The sequence below is a fragment of the Thalassophryne amazonica genome, chromosome 8 (genome assembly GCF_902500255.1).
Source record: "Thalassophryne amazonica chromosome 8, fThaAma1.1, whole genome shotgun sequence".
Taxonomy (NCBI): domain Eukaryota; kingdom Metazoa; phylum Chordata; class Actinopteri; order Batrachoidiformes; family Batrachoididae; genus Thalassophryne; species Thalassophryne amazonica.
In genome coordinates, this window is record NC_047110.1 from 111,307,856 (window position 1) to 111,332,604 (window position 24,749).

Here is a 24,749-nt window from a genome sequence, read left to right on the forward strand (position 1 = left end):
AGTCCAATTGGGGAGGGGCCCAGAGAAAACTACAGTTTACAGTTTACTACAATTATCTTATTCTCCACTCACTGTTTACAGATCACTGGTAAGACGTCCCCTCCTCCACCCCACCACCACCCTGGTCCCTGTCCTCTGTCTGGGGGTAGGCTCTGCCCCTGCCATTTCCACCAGCAGGATTTGTGGTCATCTCAACTCTCAGGATGGGACCAGCACCAAATCTACTGCACCACAGACTATAATTTTCTGTAAATTATCTTGTTGCATTAAAGTGATCAATTTCAACTTGCCTTCTGACTCTTTCTGGTAGAACTGAGAGTGGCATTGGTATTTCTCAATACTGATCATCTCTCAGTTCCTGCAAAGTTTTGATCTTTAGAATTTGCAACATTTCAACAGAAAGAGTTTTTCTGTTGTAATGACTATTCATGAATTTATTGTATTTGTTGTGTTCAATCACATTTTTAAATGCACAATTTTAATATTTTAAATTTACAAATGTGGAAAAACTTGGAGGCATCCAGTTTATTGTCCCCACTTGCGGCGCCATGTGGAAAATGGAACACAGTCATCTCCAGTGTGATGTCATTCTCAGTTACGAGGTAAATGTGATTTGCAGTGACGGTCACACTCCCCACCCTCGTGGACATCTAAAACATCCGTTCAGTCCATACAGCACTTTGCACTGGGAGTGACCCACCCACCCCTTACATAAATTTTTCAGTGTCCTGCCACCTGGGAGGAGGTTCCAGGCCCGCCAGGCCCACACCACAAGACTGATGAACACCTTCATCTACCAGGCTGTCAGGAAGCTGAACTCCTTCCCCGCTCTTTATGCACTATGTAAACAAACACTGTAAATACATTTAAATCTTCATGTACCTTCATATTCAAACAGTCACATGTAGTTTTTAGAAGGTTTTTTTTTTACTTTTTATATGCTGCAACTTTTTTCCAAAACTCTGTATGTTTTGTAGATATAGCAAAACTGACAATAACTGACTTTTTTTTTTTTACTTTGACAATTCACACAAAATATATATCTATTATCTACAACCCCTGGCAATAATTATGGAATCACTGGCCTCGGAGGATGTTCATTCAGTTGTTTAATTTTGTAGAAAAAAGATCAGATCACAGACATGACACAAAACTAAAGTCATTTCAAATGGCAACTTTCTGGCTTTAAGAAACACTATAAGAAATCAGGAAAAATAATTGTGGCAGTCGGTAACGGTTACTTTTTTAGACCAAGCAGAGGGAAAAAAATATGGAGTCACTCAATTCTGAGGAATAAATTATGGAATCACCCTGTAAATTTTCATCCCCAAAACTAACACCTGCATCAAATCAGATCTGCTCGTTAGTCTGCATCTAAAAAGGAGTGATCACACCTTGGAGAGCTGTTGCACCAAGTGGACTGACATGAATCATGGCTCCAACACGAGAGATGTCAACTGAAACAAAGGAGAGGATTATCAAACTCTTAAAAGCAGGTAAATCATCATTCAATGTTGCAAAAGATGTTGGTTGTTCACAGTCAGCTGTGTCTAAACTCTGGACCAAATACAAACACCATGGGAAGGTTGTTAAAGGCAAACATACTGGTAGACCAAGGAAGACATCAAAGCATCAAGACAGAAAACTTAAAGCAATATGTCTCAAAAATCGAAAATGCACAACAAAACAAATGAGGAACGAATGGGAGGAAACTGGAGTCAACGTCTGTGACTGAACTGTAAGAAACCGCCTAAAGGAAATGGGATTTACATACAGAAAAGCTAAACGAAAGCCATCATTAACACCTAAACAGAAAAAAACAAGGTTACAATGGGCTAAGGAAAAGCAATCGTGGACTGTAGATGACTGGATGAAAGTCATATTCAGCGATGAATCTCGAATCTGCAATGGGCAAGGTGATGATGCTGGAACTTTTGTTTGGTGCCGTTCCAATGAGATTTATAAAGATGACTGCCTGAAGAGAACATGTAAATTTCCACAGTCATTGATGATATGGGGCTGCATGTCAGGTAAAGGCACTGGGGAGATGGCTGTCATTACATCATCAATAAATGCACAAGTTTACATTGATATTTTGGACACTTTTCTTATCCCATCAATTGAAAGGATGTTTGGGGATGATGAAATCATTTTTCAAGATGATAATGCATCTTGCCATAGAGCAAAAACTGTGAAAACATTCCTTGCAAAAAGACACATAGGGTCAATGTCATGGCCTGCAAATAGTCCGTATCTTAATCCAATTGAAAATCTTTGGTGGAAGTTGAAGAAAATGGTCCATGACAAGGCTCCAACCTGCAAAGCTGATCTGACAACAGCAATCAGAGAAAGTTGGAGCCAGATTGATGAAGAGTACTGTTTGTCACTCATTAAGTCCATGCCTCAGAGACTGCAAGGAGGTGGTGCAACAAAATACTAGTGATGTGTTGGAGCATTCTTTTGTTTTTCATGATTCCATAATTTTTAACTCAGAATTGAGTGATTCCATATTTTTTTTCCCTCTGCTTGGTCTAAAAAAGTAACCGTTACTGACTGCCACAATTTTTTTTCCTGATTTCTTATAGTGTTTCTTAAAGCCAGAAAGTTGCCATTTGAAATGACTTTAGTTTTGTGTCATGTCTGTGATCTGCTTTTTTTCTACAAAATTAAATAACTGAATGAACATCCTCCGAGGCCGGTGATTCCATAATTTTTGCCAGGGGTTGTATTAGTGGACAACAAAAACCATCTTACTTGTGTTTAGTTTTAACATAAGAGAAAAGTATATTTCATCTTTAAGATGTGTTGTTGTGCTGTTTAATAATTATACACCATGAATGATGAGGAAATGTCTGATCTGAAAGCGGCACCACTGTTTTATATCTAAGGAGAAAAGAAGTAAGATGGACACATGTTTGCAAAGCAAATGTGTGTATGCACCTGGCTGTGGCACGTGCAAATTAGCTGTTGGCTCTGCATCTCTGACAGAAGGCTGCTCACCTCTTCCACATGTGAGATGCTTTCTTTGTCAGAGGAGGTGACGTGGTCTCCGTCTTCAGACTCATTTTCTGGATTCTTCTGCTGCTCCTCTTCTTTCAAAGGCAGTTCAGGAGTCATTGTCTTCCTTCTGAAGACAAAAGACAACAATCACATAAAGCGTTCAACAATCAAAGTGAAACAACATCATGAAGAGGCCAAAAAAATAAATAAAATAGAGAAAAGAATGAAAATGTGTCAGCTAAAAAGCAGCAGATTCCTGGAAATGGACCAATCAGAGGTTTGCATGATGTACCAGAGCAGCACTGTGTTTTATGGATGAGATATCATTGATGTGCACTGTAATACTCCAGTGGAGGAGAAAATCTTTAGCACCCACATCCCACCAGAATCTCATTTTCTCTCCGTTCTCTTCTCTTCTTCCCTATGGGATCCATCTGGGTACATCCATCAAGTTAATTAAACAGAGTATTCTATAATTAAGAGGAATTTTAATAGGCAAGCAGCAGGAAACAGGTCAGAATAGATTGCAGTGAAGTGCTGAATAAACATGGAAGAGAATGAAAGAGATTCGGTGAGTGAAGCCAAGTTCGATAAATCAGCAAATCCCGGCCGCGTTTACCGCCTCAGCGAGTACATATGCATGTAATGGAAGAGAAAATTATGCACAAAAACCTGAAGGAGCGTCTGTGAAGGCCGCAGCATTGTTATGTTCTTTTAAACTGAGTGGTTGTTGGTGATGCTCCCAGCAGGGGGCAGTGTTGTATGCTAAGTGTGTGATACACAATAGCTTTGGAAGCATCACAGAACATTTCCAGATGTAAGAACGAACAAAAGCTGTACGTCGTCGCCTTCAAAAACAGGCGGCAATTTGGTGCTCAGCAGTTTCTAAAAGCCCCCAAAATCATTTGGACTGTCTCCAAAAAGCTGCTTTTTGAAATGTGGGTCTTTTAAGACAGAGTTTGAAACTCAGTGGTGCGGACAGACCAACAGATGGTGAGGCACCAGATGATGACTCTGCAAGAGCTCAACTCCAAACACAAACAGGCAACTCAGACAGTCTCATGTCTGTCTGCTCTGCAGATTCTGTCCCGGCTTGCGCGCCGCATGTTTGTCTCTGGGTTTTTCTTGTGCTCGCTGAAATCTACACATCAAAAACTCAACACACACACGTCTCACTTTTCAGCAGCAAACCAGCAGAAACAAGGAGCGATGTTTTTGAGCAAAAAGAAATAATGACAGCATTTAATGTTAAAACACTACATTGAGAATGCAAAATGTCATAACAAAATACATTACTATACAACAATTCATATATTCACTTATTTATGCCTGTTCACCAAGTCATACTTTCATGGTGATGATAATGTGCTGACAGGGAAATGAAATTCTATGTCTCCCATGCAAAGTAGCGTCTTTTGATAAATGGCATTTTGTTGATACAGTCCAGTAGTTTTGTTTGTGATCAAAATCATTGATTTGAATCTCAATTTTGAGGCTGTTCTGTAAATATTCATTCATACACTTAAGAATATTCATGTTCTGAGTTCATAAAAACTTGTTCTGTAAATAGTTCTCTGACTTTTGTGCTCAAAATCATTGCTTTGACTATCAAATTTGAGGCTGTTCTGTAAATAGTTTTCAAATAATAAATATAGCAACTTTTGATGAATCCGTATCAATTTCAGGCTTACGGATGGGGGGAGGGCGCAACACATGCTCAATTCACACGCACGCCACGTGTGTGCGGGGGGAGCTGACACTCTGGCACCTCACGTGTGTTGCTGTTTTACAAAGCCACACACACTTAGACAAATTTCACAGCCAGCTCGACAGTGATTGTCTGCTGACTGTTGTCATGATGACTGTGCAAATGGCCACACATTTTCTAAGTGCCATGTGAGCGGTGTAAGATGTTCATATGTGTCACCTGGAATTTGGCCGACACCTGCTGTGAGAGGGTTTGATGGGCTCTGACAGCACAAACTCTGTCTTTCAGCTGTCTTTCTGTCTTTCGCTTTCAGTGTGCGAAAATAGTTGTAGCAACAGGTGTATGAGGCGTTCAAGGCAGCTACAAATTTACATGTTTTGCATACAATTCCTGCTTCATGTGCACTTTGACCAAATTTGCACTATGTGTGAAGGAGCCCTTAAAGCTGACACATGTTGGAATTTTGATGGTTTAAAATGGCCATGCCTGGCTAATAAAGGCTTTTTAAACATATGTAATAGAGTGCATCTTGGAGTTTTTCTTAGTTTATTGATATGTAGATTCCCATCCAAAGCGCACCACAAAATACTGTTTTTTGAGTCCTGGCTCTCCTTCTCAAACATTTTTTTAAACAACAGTTCAACTTCTAAGAACAGGGTACAGGCTTATGTAAGGAGCCTCAGCTTTTAGTTCTGTGTTGATTTTTTTTCCTGACTTGGTGGAATGACAAGAAAAAAAAACCCTTACAAAACATTTCTCGGTGACCTTCACCCACCACAGTCTTCTTAAGCTCCACCAGACCAACAGGAAAGTCAAGGTTGTTTCTGAGTTATGTCTATATGCTGAGACTATTCATACTACTGAGACATATCTACTGGAAAAGCGTGTTCTAGACCCTGTTAACAGTTTTGTGCAAATTGGATTGAATAAAACATCCGCAAGGTGATCAGTCTTTCAATCTGTCAATAATCTAATTCATTAAAGATGCGAGTTACAGAGTAATTATGAAGATGAGGGGGGCAGAGCGCATGCAGCACGTGTATTTTGCACATTCTGTATTTTAAAGAGAACTTGCAACATTTAAATGTACCGTACGGCCTCAGAAAAGAGTGAGGCTTATTGAAATTTCCTCCTCGAGGGGCTGCGGTGTAATTACTGATAGGGATGTAATTAGCTGAACATAGGCAGATAGTGCGTGTGTTGGGAAGAAAGAAAAAGAGACTTTACAGACTGTGTGCATGAAGAGTGAGATCTTCATTTAATTAACGGGACGGCCTCTGGGACAGATTGTTAAAGGAGGTCACAATCTAAGAGAGAAAAGGGGGGAGAAGAAGGGAGGAGAAGAAAAGGAGGATAAGGATTAGAAAGGGAGCAGAAGACAGCAGAGTGAGAGGAGAATGAAAATTGGAAGATAAACAAGCAACGCAAAGTACAGGATGACTACAAGAAGTGGAGAAAGGAGGAAGAATATCAGTAGATGAACGTGGAAAGAGAAAACTTGATAGATGGTGATAAATCTTGTGGAGCTCTGGTAGTTACTCAGTTCAAGGCCACGTACATACGGACAGTATTCACAGCCGCTTCACAGGAAGAGGGACCAAAACTTGAATGAAGTAAATTCTACTATTTGTAAAGCACCATATGTTTCCAAGTCATGTTTATTTTTGCTAAAATACAGTGCACAATAAATGCATGTCGTTCCTACATTAACTAACAGCAGGTTTGTTTTGCAGTTGAGAGTTAAGTGAACATGTTTTCTATACATTATGACTGAGATCGTTTCTGCTTTTGCACCAAAATTTAGTTTTCTGTTATTTTTAAACCTATTACAAAACAAAAAGTTGAAGGCGAAATCTATCAGACACAATTAAAAAGGCACGGTGTGTTTTCATCTGTTCAGAGGTAACAATAACCAGTTTACTTTAAGAGTTCTTTACACCTTCTAAAATTAACATAAACTTTAATTAGCCCATTAGCTTCTGCTCACTAACACGGTTATTTTACTCTTAATGGCACATTTTTGGACCGATGCCACTAATATTCCAGTGCAACTTATAATGCAGTAAGAAAGGAAAAGTTTACAAGAAGGTAGTGAGACCAGGTATGAGGTGGTGATGCTAACAAAAAGACAGGAGACAGAGCTGAAGATGATTTTTCTTGGGAGTGACAAAGGATGGACAGGATTTGGAATGATCAAATCAGAAGGACAACAGAGAGGCACAGAGGTAAGATTGAAGATTTTCACTACAACATGTACCTGAGGTTACACTCTTTCTGGTCGACCAGAAATGTCCAACGGTAGGACACCGGCAGCAGTGAACAGTTGGTGATTGTAATGTCTTTCTGAGTTCCTGTGCAGTTGAGCACACATCCAAAATCCACTGTGGTAGAAGAAAAGCGGAGATTGGGAAAATGGACCTCAGCATGCAGCTCAACTGTGTCCTGTTGTGGGTGTCCTTCATAGTGCACCACAAGGGTCTGTGAAAAGTAAGATAACCCAAACACTTGATACGTTAAGCAGTTATTGGAATTTGTATCATTAAAGTATTGTGACCACTATACAAGGTGGACCAATGGAATTCTCCAATAAATACATGACTGTTACCTCATCCACAACACACGACAGGTGATCCTGACAGAATGCTGGGTCAAAGCAAACCCATAACTCAGTCTGCCTCCCATCACCTAAGACCATGGACTGAAGACAAATACAGCACAAAAACAGACAGCATTACAACATTTAAAAGATAGATAGATTTCTGTTGTGAAGCAGCAACAGAAATCAATCATGGATCTGGTGGAGGAGGTGAAGGCATTACGGCTCCAGAATGCCGAGAAAGACCGGCATCTGGTGCAGCTGGAAAATAGAGTGGCTGAATTGGAGCAGTACACCAGAATTAACGACGTCATCATCACAGGTCTTCACATCAAACCACGGTCCTACGCACGGGCGGTAACAGATGAGAGCGGAGGGGAGCCCAGTGAACAGGAGGTCAGCTCTGTGGAAAAACAGGTTGCTGATTTCCTCCTATCTAAAGGTATAGAAATGGATTTAAATAACATTGAAGCGTGCCACCCTCTGCCCCGGAGAAATGACGGTGATAAACGAACCGTCATCATGAGATTCATCAACAGAAAACACAAAACAGCACTGTTAAAACAAGGAAGAAAACTGAAAGGGACAAACGTATTCATCAATGAACATCTCACCAAACGGAATGCCGACATCGCCAGGAAAGCACGCTTCTTGAAGAAACAGGGAAAAATCCAGCACACATGGACTTCAAACTGTAAAATATTCATCAAACTGAACGGATCACCAGAACAAGCAAAAGTCATGGCAATAAGGAACATCGAGGAGCTGGACAAATATGAACAATAGTGTTTCTTAAAGCGAGGATCTGGACAAATATGACCAATAAGGTATGAGGACACAAACACATCACAACACCATGACACAGACCAGAGGAACCTATTCATCTACTACCTATTCATCTACATCTGGAGACAAGAAGGATATAACTCAAAGGATTGCTGATCATGGAAAAGTAGAACTGAGAACATTTAAATACACAGACCACAATGTACTGGACTTGGAGCACGATATAGACCCGGACAATAATTTCTTCTCAAATATCAATGACAGTTGTTGCTATTATACAGATGAACAGTTTAATCGGATCATTAGAACGGATAACAAATTATCAATAATCCATTTCAACAGCAGAAGTCTATATGCAAACTTTAACAACATTAAAGAATATTTAAGTCAGTTTAAAAAAATATTTAACATAATTGCTATATCAGAAACATGGATCAATGAAGATAAAGGAATGGATTTTGAACTGGATGGATATGAATTTAATTGTGTAAACAGAAAAAATAAGAGTGGAGGAGGAGTGGCTGTGTATGTGGATAAGAACATGGATTATAAAATAGTAGACAATATGACAACTGTGATTGATAACTTATTAGAATGTATAACTATTGAAATATGTGAAGAAAAAAGCAAAAATGTATTAGTCAGCTGTATATATAGAGCACCAGGATCTAGTATTGAAACATTCACTGACTGTATGGGAAAAATGTTCTCAAAAACTAATCAAAAAACTGTGTTCATTTGTGGTGACTTAAATATTGATCTGCTCAATCCAAATAAGCATAAAATAACAGATGAATTTATCAGTATAATGTACAGTATGAGTTTATATCCAAAAATCACCAGGCCAAGCAGAATTACATCCCATAGTGCCACCTTAATTGATAATATATTCAGCAATGATATTGAGAATAACACTGTGAGTGGATTATTAATCAATGACATTAGTGATCATCTACCAGTTTTCATCGTTTATAATAGAAACCATCGGCGGAATCAGCCAGAGGAGAAAATAAAATACAGGCGAGTGCGGACAGAGGAAAACATGAACACACTAAAGAAGGATTTACAGGAGCAAAACTGGGAAAAGGTATACAGTGAAAGTGATGTTGATAGTGCATATGAAACTTTTTTACAAATATTTACATCATTATATGATAAAAATTGTCCAATTAAACAAGACTACAGAAAACAAAAAATCCAAGCTCGACCATGGATGACGAAAGGGTTACGAAATGCATGTAATAAGAAAAATACACTGTATAGAGAATTCATAAAACTAAAGACTAAAGAGGCAGAAAATAGATATAAGAAATACAAAAATAGATTAACTAATATTATACGGGTATGTAGGAAGGAATATTATAGTAACATATTATATAATAACAAAAACAATATTAAAGGAATATGGGATATATTAAATAGCATTATCAAAAATGGTAATAAAAAACAGAGTTATCCTCAGTATTTCATTGATAATAATGTCAAGAAGGAAAATAAGGATGAGGTAGTCAACGGTTTTAATAATTTTTTTGTAAATATTGGACCAAGCTTGGCAGAAAAAATTCCCGATTCCCAATCTGAGGATTGGGATAATAATCTTATAGAAAGAAATCCCTGTTCAATGTTCCTCACAGCAGTGGATGGAAATGAAATTATAGACATTGTGAATAATTGTAAATATAAAACATCTACCGATTTAAATGAAATTGATATGGTGGTGGTAAAACAGGTCATTGAATGGATTGTAGAACCATTAACATACATCTGTAACTTATCATTTCAAACCGGTAAATTTCCCAATCAAATGAAAATAGCTAAGGTTGTGCCGCTGTATAAGACTGGGGATAGACACCACTTCACAAATTATAGACCTGTTTCTTTGCTTCCACAATTTTCCAAATTATTAGAAAAGTTATTCAATAATAGATTAGACAAATTCATAAATAAACATAAATTACTTACTGATAGTCAATATGGATTCAGAGCACATAGTTCAACATCACTTGCATTAATAGAATCAGTTGAGGAGATTACAAACGCCATAGACCACAAATTACATTCAGTTGGAATATTTATAGACCTTAAAAAGGCTTTTGATACAATTAATCATGACATATTAATCAATAAACTTGAACAGTATGGGATTAGGGGGTTGGTGTTGCACTGGGTGAGAAGCTACTTAAGTAACAGAAAACAGTTTGTGAAGTTGGGGGAATATACATCATCATGCTTGGACAATGCTTGTGGCGTCCCACAGGGGTCAGTATTGGGTCCAAAACTGTTTCTAATTTATATAAATGATATTGTCAATGTTTCCAAAATATTAAAATTAGTATTATTTGCAGATGACACAAGCATTTTTTGTTCAGGGGGGGATTTGCAGGAGTTACTGAGGAGGATCAGTATAGAAATGGGAAAATTGAAAATATGGTTTGACAGAAACAAATTATCATTAAACTTAAGTAAAACAAAATACATGTTATTTGGCTATTGTAATACAGACATACAGGTTCAGTTACAAGTCGAGGGGGTAGATATTGAAAGGGTACATGAAAATAAGTTTCTGGGGGTGATAATAGATGATAAGATAAACTGGAAGACTCATATAAAACATATACAAAGTAAACTGTCAAGAAGCATTTCAGTTCTAAACAAAGCAAAACATATTCTGGACCACAACTCACTCCGCATTCTTTACTGCTCACTGGTTTTACCATATTTACAGTACTGTGCAGAGGTATGGGGTAATACTTATAAAGGTACAACACAATCACTATCAGTAATGCAGAAAAGAGCTATAAGAATTATTCATAATACTGGCTATAGAGATCATACAAATCCACTATTTTTACAATCCAAATTCTTAAAATTCACAGACTTGGTTCATTGTCAAACAGTACAAATTGTGTATAAAGCAATAAACAATTTACTTCCAGCAAATATTAAAAATATGTTTTTTAACAGATCAGGGGATTACAGTCTGAGGGGGAAATTTAATTTAAAGCATCAGTGGGCACGAACAACATTAAAAGGTTTCTGTATTTCTGTCTGTGGGGTGAGGATGTGGAACAGATTGGGAGTGGGGCTCAAGCAATGTCCAAGCATGAACCAGTTCAAACAGCGGTACAAAAATATGGTTTTTTCTGGGTATAGGGAGGAGGAAGGGTAATGAGGGTTAGGGTGTTTTTGTTTTTTGCTTCGGCTTGTAAATATATAGTATTTTGTATGTAAGTAGGTATGTGAAGGTGTATATTTATGTTTGTGTATATATATGTGTATATATGTATATGTGTATATATGTGTATGTATGTTGATGTGTGTATGTATATATATATGTGTATGTATATGTATATATATATATATATTGATATCGATTTAGGTGTGTAGGAATCTATGTGTATATGTGGCAAAGGGTATTACTGGTTGTGGGGAAGAAGGGGTAGGGATAAATAAGCTGATGCTTCACCCTACCCCTTTTCGGACATGTTGGGTACACAGTAGGAACTTTTTTGTTGTTGTCTTTACTGATCTATCTTGTAATTGTTGTTGTATCAAATGTTCGAAATAAACAGTTTTCATTCATTCATTCATTCATTCATTCATTCATTCATTCAAGATCACTGCAACATCACAGGATGAGCGGTTCTGACATGTAAACTAACTTTGGATGCTAAACTGAAAACTCATTAAATCACTTAAAAAAAAAAAAATTCAAAAAGAAGGCCTCACCTCTTTTTACAAACTTGCCACTGCCCCAAACTCAGGGTCCATTCACACTATGAAGTGAAACGGCCGACGCTGGCCGAGATAGCAGATTCTCAAAAATCTCTGAGAAATGTCGGCAAAGGCTCAGTTCAGGGATCCAAATTACTGGTCTTCAATGCAGATCGGCATAGCTCAACAGAGGGCAATGTTGTACTGGTGGAGCTTGACATTTGGCAACAGTCCACTCACTTATTATAGGACGTAGTCCAACCTTCACCACTGGAGGGTGAGTGCATTGGTAGCGCACTTCACAGAACAGTAGCGTAGCTGATCATTGCGTCAACATTTGTAATGTAACCTACACACTACAACTCAGTGTAACACTGAGACTGCGTTACTTGCTACTGGTGAGTCATCGAGACAGGTACTACATTCATACGTATTTCTTCATGCCCAAGGGATCCAGAGGAGGCGGTGCCTCTGGCAGAGGTGAATGGAGCAGTCATGATGTCCTAGCGGAGGTGATGCAGTGGTAGTGAAGCTTAACTTAGATAATTGAACTAAGTGAAGCTTAGATAATTGGCAAAGCTTCTGGGGAAAACCTGGTCTTGTTAGGAGAGACGGCATCCATCCCACTTTGGATGGAGCAGCTCTCATTTCTAGAAATCTGGCCAATTTTCTTAAATCCTCCAAACCGTGACTATCCAGGGTTGGGACCAGGAAGCAGAGTTGTAGTCTTACACACCTCTCTGCAGCTTCTCTCCCCCTGCCATCCCCTCATTACCCCATCCCCGTAGAGACGGTGCCTGCTCCCAGACCACCAATAACCAGCAAAAATCTATTTAAGCATAAAAATTCAAAAAGAAAAAATAATATAGCACCTTCAACTGCACCACAGACTAAAACAGTTAAATGTGGTCTATTAAACATTAGGTCTCTCTCTTCTAAGTCCCTGTTGGTAAATGATATAATAATTGATCAACATATTGATTTATTCTGCCTAACAGAAACCTGGTTACAGCAGGATGAATATGTTAGTTTAAATGAGTCAACACCCCCGAGTCACACTAACTGTCAGAATGCTCGTAGCATGGGCCGGGGTGGAGGATTAGCAGCAATCTTCCATTCCAGCTTATTAATTAATCCAAAACCCAGACAGAGCTTTAATTCATTTGAAAGCTTGTCTCTTAGTCTTGTCCATCCAAATTGGAAGTCCCAAAAAACAGTTTTATTTGTTATTATCTATCGTCCACCTGGTCGTTACTGTGAGTTTCTCTGTGAATTTTCAGACCTTTTGTCTGACTTAGTGCTTAGCTCAGATAAGATAATTATAGTGGGCGATTTTAACATCCACACAGATGCTGAGAATGACAGCCTCAACACTGCATTTAATCTATTATTAGACTCTATTGGCTTTGCTCAAAAAGTAAATGAGTCCACCCACCATTTTAATCATATCTTAGATCTTGTTCTGACTTATGGTATGGAAATAGAAGACTTAACAGTATTCCCTGAAAACTCCTTTCTGTCTGATCATTTCTTAATAACATTTACATTTACTCTGATGGACTACCCAGCAGTGGGGAATAAGTTTCATTACACTAGAAGTCTTTCAGAAAGCGCTGTAACTAGGTTTAAGGATATGATTCCTTCTTTATGTTCTCTAATGCCATATACCAACACAGTGCAGAGTAGCTACCTAAACTCTGTAAGGGAGATAGAGTATCAATCAATCAATCAATTTTTTTTTATATAGCGCCAAATCACAACAAACAGTTGCCCCAAGGCGCTTTATATTGTAAGGCAAGGCCATACAATAATGATGTAAAACCCCAACGGTCAAAACGACCCCCTGTGAGCAAGCACTTGGCTACAGTGGGAAGGAAAAACTCCCTTTTAACAGGAAGAAACCTCCAGCAGAACCAGGCTCAGGGAGGGGCAGTCTTCTGCTGGGACTGGTTGGGGCTGAGGGAGAGAACCAGGAAAAAGACATGCTGTGGAGGGGAGCAGAGATCGATCACTAATGATTAAATGCAGAGTGGTGCATACAGAGCAAAAAGAGAAAGAAACAGTGCATCATGGGAACCCCCCAGCAGTCTACGTCTATAGCAGCATAACTAAGGGATGGTTCAGGGTCACCTGATCCAGCCCTAACTATAAGCTTTAGCAAAAAGGAAAGTTTTAAGCCTAATCTTAAAAGTAGAGAGGGTGTCTGTCTCCCTGATCTGAATTGGGAGCTGGTTCCACAGGAGAGGAGCCTGAAAGCTGAAGGCTCTGCCTCCCATTCTACTCTTACAAACCCTAGGAACTACAAGTAAGCCTGCAGTCTGAGAGCGAAGCGCTCTATTGGGGTGATATGGTACTACGAGGTCCCTAAGATAAGATGGGACCTGATTATTCAAAACCTTATAAGTAAGAAGAAGAATTTTAAATTCTATTCTAGAATTAACAGGAAGCCAATGAAGAGAGGCCAATATGGGTGAGATATGCTCTCTCCTTCTAGTCCCCGTCAGCACTCTAGCTGCAGCATTTTGAATTAACTGAAGGCTTTTTAGGGAACTTTTAGGACAACCTGATAATAATGAATTACAATAGTCCAGCCTAGAGGAAATAAATGCATGAATTAGTTTTTCAGCATCACTCTGAGACAAGACCTTTCTGATTTTAGAGATATTGCGTAAATGCAAAAAAGCAGTCCTACATATTTGTTTAATATGTGCTTTGAATGACATATCCTGATCAAAAATGACTCCAAGATTTCTCACAGTATTACTAGAGGTCAGGGTAATGCCATCCAGAGTAAGGATCTGGTTAGACACCATGTTTCTAAGATTTGTGGGGCCAAGAACAATAACTTCAGTTTTATCTGAGTTTAAAAGCAGGAAATTAGAGGTCATCCATGTCTTTATGTCTGTAAGACAATCCTGCAGTTTAGCTAATTGGTGTGTGTCCTCTGGCTTCATGGATAGATAAAGCTGGGTATCATCTGCGTAACAATGAAAATTTAAGCAATACCGTCTAATAATACTGCCTAAGGGAAGCATATATAAAGTGAATAAAATTGGTCCTAGCACAGAACCTTGTGGAACTCCATAATTAACTTTAGTCTGTGAAGAAGATTCCCCATTTACATGAACAAATTGTAATCTATTAGACAAATATGATTCAAACCACCGCAGCGCAGTGCCTTTAATACCTATGGCATGCTCTAATCTCTGTAATAAAATTTTATGGTCAACAGTATCAAAAGCAGCACTGAGGTCTAACAGAACAAGCACAGAGATGAGTCCACTGTCCGAGGCCATAAGAAGATCATTTGTAACCTTCACTAATGCTGTTTCTGTACTATGATGAATTCTAAAACCTGACTGAAACTCTTCAAATAGACCATTCCTCTGCAGATGATCAGTTAGCTGTTTTACAACTACCCTTTCAAGAATTTTTGAGAGAAAAGGAAGGTTGGAGATTGGCCTATAATTAGCTAGGATAGCTGGGTCAAGTGATGGCTTTTTAAGTAATGGTTTAATTACTGCCACCTTAAAAGCCTGTGGTACATAGCCAACTAACAAAGATAGATTGATCATATTTAAGATCGAAGCATTAAATAATGGTAGGGCTTCCTTGAGCAGCCTGGTAGGAATGGGGTCTAATAAACATGTTGATGGTTTGGATGAAGTAACTAATGAAAATAACTCAGACAGAACAATCGGAGAGAAAGAGTCTAACCAAATACCGGCATCACTGAAAGCAGCCAAAGATAACGATACGTCTTTGGGATGGTTATGAGTAATTTTTTCTCTAATAGTTAAAATTTTGTTAGCAAAGAAAGTCATGAACTCATTACTAGTTAAAGATAATGGAATACTCGGCTCAATAGAGCTCTGACTCTTTGTCAGCCTGGCTACAGTGCTGAAAAGAAACCTGGGGTTGTTCTTATTTTCTTCAATTAGTGATGAGTAGAAAGATGTCCTAGCTTTACGGAGGGCTTTTTTATAGAGCAACAGACTCTTTTTCCAGGCTAAGTGAAGATCTTCTAAATTAGTGAGACGCCATTTCCTCTCCAACTTACGGGTTATCTGCTTTAAGCTACGAGTTTGAGAGTTATACCATGGAGTCAGACACTTCTGATTTAAAGCTCTCTTTTTCAGAGGAGCTACAGCATCCAAAGTTGTCTTCAATGAGGATGTAAAACTATTGACGAGATACTCTATCTCCCTTACAGAGTTTAGGTAGCTACTCTGCACTGTGTTGTTATATGGCATTAGAGAACATAAAGAAGGAATCATATCCTTAAACCTAGTTACAGCGCTTTCTGAAAGACTTCTAGTGTAATGAAACTTATTCCCTACTGCTGGGTAGTCCATCTGAGTAAATGTAAATGTTATTAAAAAATGATCAGACAGAAGGGAGTTTTCAGGGAATACTGTTAAGTCTTCTATTTCCATACCATAAGTCAGAACAAGATCTAAGATATGATTAAAGTGGTGGGTGGACTCATTTACTTTTTGAGCAAAGCCAATAGAGTCTAATAATAGATTAAATGCAGTGTTGAGGCTGTCATTCTCAGCATCTGTGTGGATGTTAAAATCGCCCACTATAATTATCTTATCTGAGCTAAGCACTAAGTCAGACAAAAGGTCTGAAAATTCACAGAGAAACTCACAGTAACGACCAGGTGGACGATAGATAATAACAAATAAAACTGTTTTTTGGGACTTCCAATTTGGATGGACAAGACTAAGAGACAAGCTTTCAAATGAATTAAAGCTCTGTCTGGGTTTTTGATTAATTAATAAGCTGGAATGGAAGATTGCTGCTAATCCACCGCCCCGGCCCGTGCTACGAGCATTCTGACAGTTAGTGTGACTCGGGGGTGTTGACTCATTTAAACTAACATATTCATCCTGCTGTAACCAGGTTTCTGTTAGGCAGAATAAATCAATATGTTGATCAATTATTATATCATTTACCAACAGGGACTTAGAAGAGAGAGACCTAATGTTTAATAGACCACATTTAACTGTTTTAGTCTGTGGTGCAGTAGAAGGTGCTATATTATTTTTTCTTTTTGAATTTTTATGCTTAAATAGATTTTTGCTGGTTATTGGTAGTCTGGGAGCAGGCACCGTCTCTACGGGGATGGGGTAATGAGGGGATGGTATCTCGTCAATAGTTTTACATCCTCATTGAAGACAACTTTGGATGCTGTAGCTCCTCTGAAAAAGAGAGCTTTAAATCAGAAGTGTCTGACTCCGTGGTATAACTCTCAAACTCGTAGCTTAAAGCAGATAAAGCAGGAAGCCCTACCATTATTTAATGCTTCGATCTTAAATATGATCAATCTATCTTTGTTAGTTGGCTATGTACCACAGGCTTTTAAGGTGGCGGTAATTAAACCATTACTTAAAAAGCCATCACTTGACCCAGCTATCTTAGCTAATTATAGGCCAATCTCCAACCTTCCTTTTCTCTCAAAAATTCTTGAAAGGGTAGTTGTAAAACAGCTAACTGATCATCTGCAGAGGAATGGTCTATTTGAAGAGTTTCAGTCAGGTTTTAGAATTCATCATAGTACAGAAACAGCATTAGTGAAGGTTACAAATGATCTTCTTATGGCCTCGGACAGTGGACTCATCTCTGTGCTTGTTCTGTTAGACCTCAGTGCTGCTTTTGATACTGTTGACCATAAAATTTTATTACAGAGATTAGAGCATGCCATAGGTATTAAAGGCACTGCGCTGCGGTGGTTTGAATCATATTTGTCTAATAGATTACAATTTGTTCATGTAAATGGGGAATCTTCTTCACAGACTAAAGTTAATTATGGAGTTCCACAAGGTTCTGTGCTAGGACCAATTTTATTCACTTTATACATGCTTCCCTTAGGCAGTATTATTAGACGGTATTGCTTAAATTTTCATTGTTACGCAGATGATACCCAGCTTTATCTATCCATGAAGCCAGAGGACACACACCAATTAGCTAAACTGCAGGATTGTCTTACAGACATAAAGACATGGATGACCTCTAATTTCCTGCTTTTAAACTCAGATAAAACTGAAGTTATTGTACTTGTACTTGTTTTGACCGTTGGGGTTTTACATAATTATTGTATGGCCTTGCCTTACAATATAAAGCGCCTTGGGGCAACTGTTTGTTGTGATTTGGCGCTATATAAAAAAAATTGATTGAATTGAACTCTTGGTGGCATTTTAATATGAACATCAAAGATTTTAAGAATGCTGAAAATTTTTCCGGGACTGTGACAAACACCAGCTTTGCTGACTGATTTCGACTTAGCTCCTGTAGAGTCCAGTAGACCTCAGCGCTGGTCGAAGTTGATAAATTTTTCCTTTTCAGGTGACAAACACCGGGCTAATCATCAAAGTGTGAATGCACCATGACAGTTTAATGAAACATTTGATATAATTCTACAATCAGTGGTGGGCACTGTTCAGCTAATCCGATAATTGATAATTATCTAACTTAATGTTTTTGTTAGCGGATTAGCTTTTCAGATAAGTTTTAAAACAATCATCAGACCAATTATCTTCCGATAAATTTAGCTCCAATAACTTTAAGACCGCTAACGTTTTTTACATAGCTAGCAACTTTGAAAAACATTTATACTCCCTTTTGCTCCTGTCTGCTATGTACTGTATTTTTCAGCGGTGAGGTAGCTAAGAGGAGCTGAGCTCAACTCTGCCCCAACAGAAGGGGCCTGGCCACCAGACTGCCACAAAAAGAAAAGTCATTACTCCTTAGCACCATACAGTGGTCCAGCCATGAGGCAGAGATCTTGAAATGGAAAGCAGGTTTGACTTATGGTTTCGATTTATGAATCAAATTATTCTGGATAGAATAACTACATTAATGTAAACTCTTAAAATCTACAAAGTGAATATATAACATATATCTGTTAATTTTAAAATAATGCACTAATTCTGAATATTTAAACATTAACACACAGATTCCCAAAGGGATTATGTGTAAACTTAGCCTCCGGTCATACTGATTGGTTGACTAATTCATTCTATGTAAAAACCAACACAAGTGAATCAATGTAACGTGTGTGTTGGTGTTTACAAATAAATGTACTTTTGTAAAATATGTCATTTTTTTCATTTGTGTTTAAAAAAAAGGGCATTTGCAAAGCCGAAAAGTCTGTTACATTGTGATTCAGGTCGACAACCGTGTGATATAACCGGCGTCAAAATGCATAGAACACTGCCATCTACTGGTGACCAGATATAACACAGTGTTGTCGACCTGAATCATAATTTAACAGATCCGTTGTTATGATGCCTCACGGAGCAACTGATTGATCCATTGTTATGACACGGAGCGACTGACTGAGCCGTTGTTATGACACCACACAGAGCAACTGATTGATCCGTTGTTATGACACCGCACAGAGCGACTAACCGATCAGATGTTATGACACCTCACGGAGTGACTGATTGATGCGTTGTTTTGACACTGCACCGCAAAGTTCAACGACCAAAATACCAACATTCTGGGCACAATTAAAATGTTTTCACTATTATTTGATTTCTTTGTGCGACTGACATCGTTATTCAAACATTCAAAAGGCTATTCTTATTGCCACACAACTCCAGCCACACACAAGAGAGTTTTTCGACAGTTCCTGTTATTGAAAGAAATCGCATCTCCCTGTTAGATAATATCTGTGCTAATTCTTTGTTTTATGTTAGCTATTAAGTTTTACTCTATCATCTGTCTAAGTTTCAGACACGAGGAGAGCTCCCCCTGTTGGTGGGAGCCAGTAACATTACAAATGTGAGACTAAACCACACCTATGTTAACACCCACAAGGTATAAAATGTGTTGTATGACTCATTTTAGGGGCCTTTCACAAGATGGACACTGTCTGTGAGGATCCCAGGCCTGGTTTCTAATGTGACCTTGAATAAACTCAAAATGGGGAATACAATGGTTTGGTTTTTGGTAAGGGGCAGAATTTTACATAAAAAGAACCAGGTAGAAATAACATCCCTAACCAGATAGAGTTGTGATGTCATCACCAGTGGTGGGTGCAGTTCCGATAATCTGATTACCGATAATTATCGAAGATAATGTTTTCATTATCGGATTATCTTTTCAGATAAGTTTAAAAACAATTATCAGACTAATTATCTTCCGATAAATTTTTGTCCAATACTTTTTAGACCGTTAACGTGGTAAACAAAGCTGAACAGCTACAAACATTTATAACATTTAAAATCAGTTGAACACCTACCTGTTAAATGTTTCATAACAGATGTGTAGTTCTACCCTCTGCAAACAGAGGAGAGCTGCTTCTAGAAGAAACCACTCTATCCTCTGCAGTCAAAGGAGAACTGGCCACAAAAAAACCCTAATTTCTTTTAACCCCTTACTGATATGCGGACAATATCACCCAAGTCATTCAGAGGCATACATTTTTAACTTATGGTTCAAATTTTAACCAAACTAATTTCAGACAAGTTATTTAAATTAACATCACGTCTGAAGTTTTATGAAGTGAAAATATCAGATATATGTTTTAGTTTTAAAGTAATGCGCTAATTTTTAAGGTTTTAGTGTGGACATGCTGTGCCAAGTGCATTATGGGTAGGATAGGGTAATCTCAGTACGTTCACGACAGGAGAAATGCATTTCAGACACTCTGTTCAGGCTCCACGGACAACAGCATTAAACTCTAGCACCTAAAACTCTCATGAATATATTCTCTGGGTTTATAGACATTGTTATTGTGTTTGCGTTTATTAAATTCCATGCATCTTAAACATAGCAGACACAGATGATCTGGAATTTTGGTTTGGGACGTTTTCACGGTCTCTACTGCCATCTACTGGCCAGTAGAGTTCATGGCAGTATTCGCCCTGAAGCTGGGCTGATATTTTCAATCACTGTACTTGGTTACAGCTAAAACTGTACGACAGAACCACAGAGTGTAAAAGTTCAGAGCACACGATTTATGTTCTCACACAAACTGTACGTTCAAAAACCACATGTCGGACTCGTGTTTCCAGAAGCAAAACGTAACCAGAAGCTTTTTTTCAAACTTAATTTACAAAAACTCTCGATGGGAGACATCACAGTTTAAAAAAACAAGACAAAACAAAAAAAAAAACATTACAAGACAGGTGTGCGGTGTTTGCACATATACAGTGTGAGATGTTGGACGGTTGTAGCGCATCAGCAGCGGGATACCCTCACGACGGCCGACCAGAATATCAAATAGGTTTGATTTTCATCTGACCATACGATCGCCGATCAGGAGGTGGTCATGAGATGTTAAACGCAGCTCGTTACTCCATGTATACTAAACGATGCAGGACGCGTGATTAACCTGGAACTCGGTGCGATCCAAAAAATTCTCGCACAAATGAAAAATCAGCTGAAAAGGGGCCAAAACTCACACAGTGTAAACCCAGCTTAAGTACTGAACATCTGGCACCAGTAGATCATGGCAGTGTTCTATTTATTTTTGACAGTGGTTATATCAGACGATTATCTAATAACAACTTGACTTTTTTTTTTAAATGGCTTTTTTTACAAATAAAAAATGGAATATTTTACAAAAGCACATTTATCTGTAAACACCAACACACAACACATGTCACATTCCGCGTTGGTTTACATAGAATGAATGAGTCAACCAATCAGTGTTAGCGGAGGCACATTTTAGCCAGAATCCTTTGTGATATGTCTGTGTTTGTTACAAAACTTCAGAATTAGTGCATTATTCAACATTTAAAACTATATGTTATACAGTGGTCTCTCGCTATAACGCGGTTCACCTTTCGCAGCCTCACAGTTTCCATGATTTTTTAGTCCAATTTTGCATGCTTTTTTTTTATAGCGCATTGTGTTCTGCGTCCTCATCAAGCAGGCCGGTCGCGGCATTGTGAAGGGAGAGCACGCACATTGTGTTCTGCGTGCCTGTTTATAATGTTCTCACCAAGAACAAAGAAGAGCATCAACAACTACCCATAACTGTGTTCTTTACTCGGAAAAAGACACCTGCACCGAGGCCTTCAGTGGAAAAAGATGCGACAGTGGAGCGGCGCCAGGACAAAGAGTCGCAATCAGAGGAACTGTGAAATACTGGTCAGTCACTATTAATAATTTCTTATGTGTCCAACCTCGTAGGTTGATCGTTAAAATTAAATTCGGTAGTTCTAAAAGCCATCATAATTATTTATAGGAAAACGTTCTGTTTTTATTTCTCAAACAAATGTTTGGGCCTGAAAACAGGTTTTGATCTTTGGTTTCAATCTATAATACTGGTCTTATTTTTCTACTAAGGTTTGAACTTTGAGAGTGTTTACACACGAGAGAAAAGTGAGAAAATGTTAATGCCTGTTTGAGAAAAGTGTATACGAGAAAAGTGTGTAGTCAGGGGTTTTACAGCCTTAAAACGTCTATAATAACTGTAAAAAATAACACTGACTACTTTGCGAATTTCGCCTATTGTGGGTTATTTTTAGAACGTAACTCCCGCGATAAATGAGGGACCACTGTATTTTAACTTTGCACAAATGACAGAATTGACATTAATGGATATACTATCAGTATTCATTTTATTTATACACCAAACCATAACTCAGCACTGCTTTATTTTCCAAGACCTCCGCCTGACAGCAGCATTGTGATTGAGTAGAGAGTTGAGTTTCGTGGCTCCTCTCAGCTTGCTTCTGTGCTGGAAGCCATGTAGTAAACAGGAGCTTCCAGCTGGGGGCAGGATGCTTGCTCAAAGACAGAAGTGCTGACTCATTGTTTGTCTGTTGTTGCTTTTGATGCTACCAGAAGCGATCGTGGTGTTAAAACTAAACATCAGCTTGTTAGTAGTTGCAAGTGAACCGGAGACAATACTGGAATTTATCGGTTATCGGTTATCTGTAACTTCTGATACATTTTTGGGTGGTTTATTGTTTTAACTTTATCAAAGATAACTTTTCAGTTATCTGATTATCTGTTGTCGAAGTTAATTTTTTGGTTATTTGTGCCCACCACTGATCATCATGCATGATCTTAGGCACTGTTGAGTGGGATCTTGAAGATCCTCCATTACAATTTAACAGACTTCAGTTTTACAAATGCCTATTTTTACAAATGAAAAAAATTACATATTTTACAAAAGCACATTTATTTGTAAACACACGTTACAGTGATTCACTTGTGTTGGTTTTTACATAGAATGAATTAGTCAAGGTTAATAATGCTTTCCTAAAGCAGTGGGCAGGGCGCACAAAGACAGAAGCGCTGACTCACTGGCTGTTGGGTTTGTGATCACCTTTGATTCTATTAGAAGCGCTGCCAGTGTTTAAACTCAAATTGGCTTGTTAGTAGCTGAGAGTGTACGAGAGACAAAATTAAAAGTTATTGGTTAGCAGTTAGCTGTAGCTTCAGATAAATTTTTAGGCAGTTTATCGGTTTAGCATTGTAAAAGATAACATTTCAGTTAGCTGATTAGCAGTTACTGAAGCTAACTTTTTGGTTAGCTGTGCCCACCACTGTCTACAATAAGGGCTCAGAATATCAAAATATTGTGCTACTCTTGAGCTTTTTCACAGACCTCCTCAGGGCTTGACAAGTACATTCCAATCCCTGTTCAAATTGACAGAATGGAAATTCAGTGGAACAAAGGAAACACAACGGAAAAAAGAATGAGAGCAGGAGACGTGTACAATGAATTAGTATGATAACAGCATTTACTTCATCTGTTAGGTAAAGATTGTTTCCTAAGAGTGTCTAAAAGTCTACTATTTGAGTTAAGTTGCACAAAGAGATGCACTACAGATCTCTGGTTTTCTATTCCTTCTACTGCTTTCCACCACGTTATATTTCTCGTGTTTTCCTGTGGTTTGTCTCATAGTGAAATCTCACTGTTTTTCTCCTTGTGCTTTTATTTTGACAGTTCTACCCCTAATGCATTTTGTTGGTTTTTCTGTGCATGCTGACATCCTGATTATTTAATTGTCAAAAATTGTTCACTCCAGTGCCAGATCATCTCGTGTGTATACCTACTTTTTCGTGTTAATTTTGAGTGTTTGATCTCTAGTTGCCGACTTCTGGTGCCTTCCTGTATCTCTAGTATTTAGCCTGCCATGTCTATTGAATTCCTGTCTGGTTCCTATATACTGACCCTCTGCTAATGTTAATGGATTGTCCTCCTGTTGCTGGCCTCATGGAATCTGTTGTATTTTAAGCAGATTTGCTGTATACTGAACCCATGTCTGTAAGACTGAGCATAGTTTTGGCTTCAGTGCTACCAGACACCAATAAAGACTGAACTTTTCATTGGTGTTGTTTTCTGCTCAGGGGTCTCCATCCATGACAATGGGAAAACATCAGCTGGAGGCTCCAGCATCAGTACGCCTCTAACGTGATGACCCTAATAAAAGAGGACCGTAGAAGAAATGCAGTGTCCACAGTGACTCGTATGTAGGATGAGCCAGATAGAAAGCAATCAGGATTTACAATCCCAATTCCAATGAAGTTGGGACGTTGTGTAAAATGTAAATAAAAACAGAATACGATTTGCAAATCCTCTTCAACCTATATTCAATTGAATACACCACAAAGACAAGATATTTAATGTTCAAACTGATAAACTTTATTGTTTTTGTGCAAATATTTGCTCATTTTGAAATGGATGCCTGCAACACGTTTCAAAAAAGCTGTGACAGTGGTATGTTTACCACTGTGTTACATCACCTTTCCTTCTAACAACACTCAATAAGTGTTTGGGAACTGAGGCCACTAATTGTTGAAGCTTTGTAGGTGGAATTATTTCCCATTCTTGCTTGATGTACGACTTCAGTTCTTCACCAGTCCGGGGTCTCCATTTTCATATTTTCAGTGGGCGACAGGTCTGGACTGCAGGCAGGCCAGTCTAGTACCCGCACTCTTTTACTACGAAGCCACGCTGTTGTAACACGTGCA

The 24,749-nt window shown here is 38.4% G+C and overlaps 1 protein-coding gene across 1 annotated transcript in view; it reads right to left on the bottom strand.

The window, feature by feature from the left end:
* The window catches only part of hydin (HYDIN axonemal central pair apparatus protein), a 291,354-nt gene that overhangs the window by 175,349 nt on the left and 91,256 nt on the right, over window positions 1–24,749 (bottom strand). The window contains 3 exon segments of the mRNA XM_034175548.1: window positions 3,001–3,127; window positions 6,966–7,186; window positions 7,314–7,406. Of these exon segments, the coding sequence (XP_034031439.1) occupies window positions 3,001–3,127; window positions 6,966–7,186; window positions 7,314–7,406 (441 nt within the window).